A 7650-nucleotide genomic window follows, 5' to 3' on the forward strand; every position below is an offset into this window, starting at 1 on the left:
CTCACATTGATAAATGTATAACTAACATTGTGATAATTTACATGGAGGAAGGATGCAGGGTAAATTGATGGTATAATAAGGATTTCTGACCTTAGTCTGGGAAACACTCTCCTGAAGACCTGACACCCCAGCTGTATCCGAAAGATAGATGGTGGCTGGCTGGGGCTGGTCCCAGTCAGAGAGAACCAGCCGGTCCTGAATTCGGTGGGAGCGCAGGGGAAGGAATGAAAGGGGGCTTGCGTCTGGGTTTCAGAAGATGAGGCTGGAGAGCGGGGAGGAGCCAGAAGGACGTGGTAGGGGTTTTGGTGTAAAACTGAAGAGCGATGGGCAGCCGCGGATAAATTGGTGGAGGAGGGAGTTACGACGCCGACGCCGGGATCCCTGCCTATTCACTTGAGCCAGATGGGCAGTCTCTGACCTCCGTGAGGCTGAGAACCCTGAGGCAGGATGGGAGGCAGTTTGCCTTGATGTACCTCTATTCCCAGGGTGGGGTGAAGCTCACACTGGCTGAGAGATTTACAAGCTACATTAAGTGATACTACATTAAATGTCAGATTATTAGGTGGAAAGGAAATTTATTTCGACTCTGACTTTCTTACCTACACAAAAATATTTCAGTAGCCCTAAAACAGAGGAGAAAACATATGGATAATCTGAAAACACTTATTTGGTTCTGGAAACTGCTAAGTAAACCGACCAGGAGCAGGGTCACATGTATGTCCTTATTTCTGCACACTAAGCAGTCACTCAAATTCATGCTGTTCCCCTACGGGTTCTGCTCAGGGTCTGGTCCTGCACGTTTCAAGAAGGGTGGTCCCACTCAGTGTGACTAAGCATTACTACTTTATTTGAGAGTGAGTAGCCTCAGGTAATTGAAACTTATATAAAGACTCAGGTTGGAGCCTGTTATTTTTACAGATAATTTGCTGCTGGTAAAGAATTCTGTTGCCTGTCGTTATACATATAGGAACACACCTTGTCAATAAAACATGTAAATATTATTTAATTTTTCTATCAATATTTTTGACCAATTCAGAAGAAAAAAAAATAAGTGATCCGCTAGTGGGACTGGAGTAGAAATTATATGTAAGCAAATATATAACTATACAATCTACTCATCCCTAACTGTTTTTGTAGAGAGTCTGTCTTTAAAATAATCATGGATGGACCTGTAGAGTACTATGCTAAGTGAAATAAGCCAGTCAGAAAAATAATACAAGTACCATATGATTTCACTTACATGTGACATCTAATGAACAAAATAAACTAATGGAAAAAATAGAAATAGAGGCATGAACACATGGAGCAGACTAACAGCCCTCAGAGTCGGGGGGCGGGGGCTGGATGAAAGAAGGTGAAGGGATTAGCCATAGAACAGACAGACAGGACACAGAGATACAGATAACAGTGTGGTGATGGCCAGAGGGAAGAGGGAGTGGGTAAAGGGAAGGGGGGGGGGGATGGGGACATCTGTAATAGTGTCAACAATAAAAAATAAAATAAATAAAAATAAAACAAATGAAGAAGTGGAACACTCTGCATATTCCCCATGCCCAAAATGTTATCTTCCTGGAGTTCGACAGGAGAGAGTGGGGGTGCTGTCACCAGGCTTTGGGGCCCTCCACCTTCTCTCAGGCAGACGGAGGTGTCCACTGTAATGTACAACCAGCGAGCAGAGAGGGTGGGAGGATTAGAGAGAAGAGGAGGCTGCCAGGCCACCCCGCTACAGCTGCTGCCTTTTGAAAAATACCTACTGTGTTTTGAGCAAAAACACATCACCTCTTGTAAAGATCTTAGATTCCTGACAGGGCGGACCATGTGCCCCTGCCCCACCAGAGGCAGACTCTTATCTCACTAGCATGTGTGAAAGTCCATTTTGTTTTTAATCAGGAACCTAGGGAATCACACTTGTTTTGTGATTTAATCTTACCTCGTAGAAGCATTAATGAAAATTAAAAAGTATTCTGAAAATTAAAAATATTTTCACTTTTACTATGCTCTAATGTGGGTATTAAGATATTACAGAGAGGGAGTTGGGGAGCTGGGTGAAAAAGTTCAAGGGATTAAGAAGTACAAATTGGCAGTTACAAAATAATCACAACGATGTGAAATATAGTATAGGAATATGGTCAATAACACTGCGATAACCACGTATGATGTCAGATGGGTACTAGAGAAATGGGGGGGGGGTCACTTGATAAGTTATACAAACGTCTAACCTCTATCCTGAACACCTGAAACGAGTATAATATTGAATGCCGGTTGTAACTGAAAAATAAAAAAAAACATATTACAGATAGTGGCTCCAAGCTCTCCAAGAAATACGGTTGATTAAGTTTACTTGATTGGATTCTGCTGATTTAGTTGGTCCAGTCAGTGGGGTCAAACCCTGATTGTGGATGGAGGCTGTGTCCCCAGGACTATAAAGATGAGGAGTGTCTGAGCTCAAACACACTTCGGAGGGTCGTGAATCACAGGAGAGGTGGAGGTACAGAGTTTGGACCTTAGGCACCTTAGCTGAAGGTTGTTAATTCACGGTAAGGGATCTCTTTTGTCTGGGCTATTTCCCCTGCTCCATTTCTCTCTCTTTGCTACAACTAATCTTTCCAATGCCTTTACTTTTGGATATCAGGAGAGAAAGAATTCATCTTATTCTGAGTCAGGGAACTTTATTCACCTTCCTTTCTAACATCACCATTTAAATTTTTATATATTAACTTTAGGTCAATTTTATATGTACATGTATTTTTCTGTGTTTTCAGCTACTGTATATGGTTTAAAAAGAGTTCCTTTTTACTTCCTAACATTTCTTCAAGGCTTTTCTGGGTTTTCACTTTAGTATACTTACAATGTTCAATCACTGTGTTATAATTAACTGAATCCTTTCATTATTATATAGTTGGATCATTTCAGATTATTTGGGATCATAGATAATACTGCAAAGCAGAAGTTTTTATGATGTAGCATTTTTTTCTTCTGCAAAATTGTTTTCTTAGATAATCTTCAAAGGTAGGTTAGGCAAGCACATTTAGATTGCAAGCACCATTTCAATTTGTCAGTGTGTTTTTGGAAATGGTGATAGGGGATTTGAGAAAGAAGATTATCTCTGTTGCTACTCAGCCAGGCCACACCAGGAAATGGGAGGCTTCCGAAGACTCCACATTGCGCTGGACAGATGTCCTCTCTATGGTTATACAACTTTGTATCCCCAGAGTCCAGCTGAGGCTGGAAGCATGGAAGGCTAATAAGTATTTTTTGGGTGGAGATGAGTTCCAGGATGCTCTAGTAACCCAGTTTTTTGTCCTTAAAACTGATCCTATGATGGGCATAAGATTCATTTTGCAGTGGTTTTGGTTAGTTTTATTCAGATAGGGTACTTTTCTTTGAAATTTTGAGGGCTCCTTAGAGTCACTTTTCTGTGATGAGTAGGGTAGAATTGGCTTTATGATTGCATCTAAATGAGGAAATTATTTTTCTTGAACTGCAGGTAACCTACAAAGGAATATTGACTGGGGCCAGAGACTGCACTCCTAGAACCTATTGGACTCAGCTCCTAGTTATAGTTAACTCTTAAACTTCACCTGGAAGTCTCCAGACAAGGTAAATTGCCCTACTTGAAAAGGTAATATCCACTTTCCTATTTCTCTCTATTGTGACCACCTAGATTTTAGATTGTTTTCATAGTTTTTCTCACAGATTTTGTCTTTACTGTGATCCTCTGGTGACTTAGTGTCACTTTCATGTATGAACTATAGAAAGACTTATGTTATTTAATTTTTGTATTGGGTTTAGGTACATCCTGATTGTTGAAGAGAAGATACTGTACCGATGGCTCCTGATTGCTCCCAGAAGGTAATAAAGGGCCATTTCAGCTCAGTTTACTGCTAAGGAGTGACTTTGAGAAACCATGTTCAGAAGACTATGAAGCAATCTCTCCAGTCTGTCTGGAACTTTTCTCCCATCCCATTTCTCTCTCCTGTAGGCACACGTTCTGCTATGATTGCATACAACTTTGGTTGCAGGAAGGGAGAGATCTGAAATTAATCTGCCCCATATGTAGAGAAGAAAATAAGAACACATCTTTGGAAGAATGGCAAGATCACTCACACTTCTCATTAAACAGCACTGTTTCCTATTGGACCAAAGTCTGCACATGAGAGATGAGTTCCCGAAGATCCAAGAGGATATGACCCTGGATATAGTCACTGCAAACTCCCACCTAGTTCTCTCTGATGACCTAAGAAAAGTCCACTGGGGAAAATCTGCCACAACTCATTGGAAGATCCCCAGAGATTTGCCTATGTGGCCTGTGTCCTGAGCACCTCGTACTTTTCCTCTGGTCGCCATTACTGGGAAGTAGAAGTGGAAGAAGGGAAGGAGTGGGCTCTGGGAGTCTGCAAGGAATCAGTCGACAGAAAGAAGATTTTTTTTCCTCAGAGCATGGTTTCTGGACCATCAGCACGAAGGCTGTAGCAGTCTACTTTGGCTCCATCCCAGATACCAGAATTCCTACAAACCCTGGTCTTAGCCTTGCAGGAATTTTTCTAGATGTTGAGATAGGAGAAATCAAGTTTTCTGATGTTAGAAATGATGCCATCATCGATATACACAGTGATATCTCTTTGGAGTCCGTGCGTCCCTTCTTCTGTCCGGGGTTGCCTGGGGAAGAAGACAGCGGTGGCCCACTGAGCCTCTGCGCCTGAGAAATTCATGATGTTCTTTCTGCCACAGAATTCTTGGATTAAACCACTAAGTACCTATCCTAACCCATCTCAGTTGGTATAAGGGGCCAAAACTACAGCTGGGTGAGGAAGGGGAACCTGAAAAGGGCATGGAGATACAAGGGAAGAAGAGAGCTGCCTGAGCACCAAGGCCACAGGAGTCAGAGCGATGCAATCCTGCCCACCAGCATCAGAAAGGGAGTGTGCGAGGGGCCCTAAAAATCTCTGCTTGGCGGGGAGACTAGCCCCTCTCCCACCCTCACACTCCTAAGAATATATTTCACTTGAGTGGCTACACTTGACCATAAAGGCCCAGATGATTTAAATGAGCTGGACCAATGGTTTTCAGGCCTGACTTCCAATTACAAGCACAGGAGAAACTTAAAAAAGTTCCCACATCCATAACCATACTCCGAACCACTCACATTAGAATCTCTGGAGATGGGACACAGACAGTGATACTTTTCTTATTTTCTAGGTGATTTATTTCAATGTGCAGCCAGGATTAAGGAACAATGGACTGGAACACGGATTTCAAAACTTTATTGTGCAACGGAATCTTTGGAGGACTTCAGTAGGCCTGGGATGGAGTCCGAGAATTTGCATTTGTAATAAGTTTTCAACTGAATGCTGGTGGGGACAACACTTTGAAGCCAGTGGACTAAAGGACATATGTATTTTAATTTTAATTCTTGTTTTAAATCAATTAATTAAATTTCAATTGATTAAAATTATTCTTGTCTTCATTTTAATTTAAAGCAATTTAATTTAATTTAAATGTCTATGTTACAAACAAACAACCCCTGGAATAACTGAAGAGAAGGGAGAAAAGAATGAAGGAAGATGGGTGATCTTAGTTGGAATTAGATCAGTATGTTAACAAAACTCAGAGCAGTATGGATATTCTTGTCTATTACCTTCCCCCACTTCCCCACATTGATTTTCATCAATTCTGATACCCTGATCATACCCAAAAGTATATGTTAAAAGGATTGCTCACTATGATGATTTAAGTCTGTGTTTTTCTTTATATTTGGTTCTGGAACTTTCTGTAATAAAAAGGCCAATTTTTTTTCTTAGGAAGCAACCAGGAAAAAGTAGTGGAAGTTTTTTGCTTCTTAAGAGGTTGCTGACCTTGAAAGGTCCCAAAGTTTTGTCTTCAAGTTTGGTGAATGCTGATGCCCCCACGTTATTCAGTCTCCTATCCATGTCCTGGAGCACCCTGCTTCCCCTCTGGTCTTTGCTGGTAGGTAGAGGTGGAAGAGAGGACTGGGTTCTGGGACTCTGCCGGCCCTCTGATCACAGAACCCTTTAAGAAAACCAGCTCCGGAGCACAGGCCAGGATTTCTGCAGGCCCTTCCCTCCACTGTGTGAGAATTTTCCTAGCTAATGAGTTGAGGGAAATGACTTATTTTTAGAAAGAGGAAGGAAAGGAGAAGGAAGGAGAGAAACATCAATATTAGAGAAACATCGATCAGTTGCCTCTCGCACACCCCCCAAACTGGGGACTTGGCCTGAAACACTTGGCCCTGACTGGGAGTAGAATAAGTGATCTTTTGGTTTGTGGGAGAGCCACACTGGTCAGGGCAGAACAAGGATGTTTTCTGAGGTTAGTAATGGTTCCCTCACTACACAATTAGGTGAAGGCAACATTGAAACCCACTGAGTATGTGCTCTTCTCTCTCTAAAGTTCTCAGAACATAATACTATGAGTATAGCAGGTTTTCCATTGTTAGGGTGACTTATGGGATATATAGCCAAATCCTGGATATTAAATAGAGGTTTTGTAAAAATTTCATAATCATTCTAGCTGAGCTTGAGCCCAGATCAGGATCTCCTGACTGTAGCCATTGCTTTTCCTTGACCACCTTGCTGCTGCCCATCCATCCAGAAAGACAGTTTCCTCTTCTTCCAAGGAAATTCAGAAAATGCAAATTCTTATTTTTTATGTAGGGCAAATTAGGTCTTTTTTTTGGGGGGGGTCTATATTTTCTTGGGAGGGAGAAGCTTCTTCCGTCAGTTGCGGTTTCAAATAGTGCTACCCTATTCAGCAATCTATGAAGGGTTTAAATTATTTTTTGTTTGTCTTCTTAATTTTTTTCCTCAATCATAAATTGAGGTACACTGTTTTGATCAAGGTGTTTTGTATTGGCTGAAAGGGTGTTTCCATGGAGAGCAAGTAGGAGTGGCTGTCAGCAAGATAATGGGAGGCGTGGCCAGAAAGAGAATTGATGATGAGCCATGGTGCTGTGTAGGGTGTGCACCTGGGCTGGAAGGCCAGGCCTTGAGGAGAAAGGGGATTTGAGGTATATAGGTAAAGGTGCTAATTTTGTGCGTTATGTTGATTAACTGGACGCTTTTCCTTAGTTCCATGCGAAAAACCAAACAGTAGACACTGAAAACGACAAAACTTAACAGCTCTTCCTTTCTTTTTTTTTTTTCCCCAAGAGAATTTAGAAAACAAGTACTAGAAGGATATGTTTAAAATGTGACATAGACCATAGGATATTCGGTTTGGCCAAAAAGTTCTTGTGACTTTTTCCGTAAGATGGTTCTAGTAGTGCTTAATTGTTTTTAACTTCATTTGAAACAATTTCATTAGATTGTATTGTGACAGAGGTCATATCAGTCTGCATTAAAAAAAAACAAAACGTTAAAATTGGTGAATTTTTGTGTAGCTATTTTAATATTGAAGATGGAAGAAAATAAGCAACATTTTTGGCATATTATGCTTTATTATTTCAAGAAAGGGAAAAATGCAACTGAAACACAAAAGAAGATTTGTGCAGTGTATGGAGGAGATGCTGTGACTGATCACATGTGTCAAAAGTGGTTTGTGAAATTTTGTGCTGGAGATTCCTCACTGGGTGATGCTCCATGGTCGGGTAGACCAGTTGAAGTTGATGGAGATTAAAATGACACATTGAGA

General features: G+C 41.2%; 1 protein-coding gene across 1 annotated transcript; it reads left to right on the top strand.

Moving 5' to 3' along the window:
• The first annotated feature begins 256 nt into the window (after nucleotides 1–256).
• On the top strand, nucleotides 257–4703 carry RFPL4B (ret finger protein like 4B). The gene is given in 5 exon segments (XM_054568642.1): nucleotides 257–293; nucleotides 3853–4095; nucleotides 4098–4250; nucleotides 4253–4420; nucleotides 4423–4703. Coding segments are annotated over 5 exon segments (882 nt in total).
• The last annotated feature ends 2947 nt before the right edge of the window (nucleotides 4704–7650 follow it).

Source organism: Pteronotus mesoamericanus, unplaced genomic scaffold, assembly GCF_021234165.1.
Source record: "Pteronotus mesoamericanus isolate MK-2021 breed Mesoamerican mustached bat unplaced genomic scaffold, CSHL_Meso_final contig_20, whole genome shotgun sequence".
Lineage (NCBI taxonomy): Eukaryota > Metazoa > Chordata > Mammalia > Chiroptera > Mormoopidae > Pteronotus > Pteronotus mesoamericanus.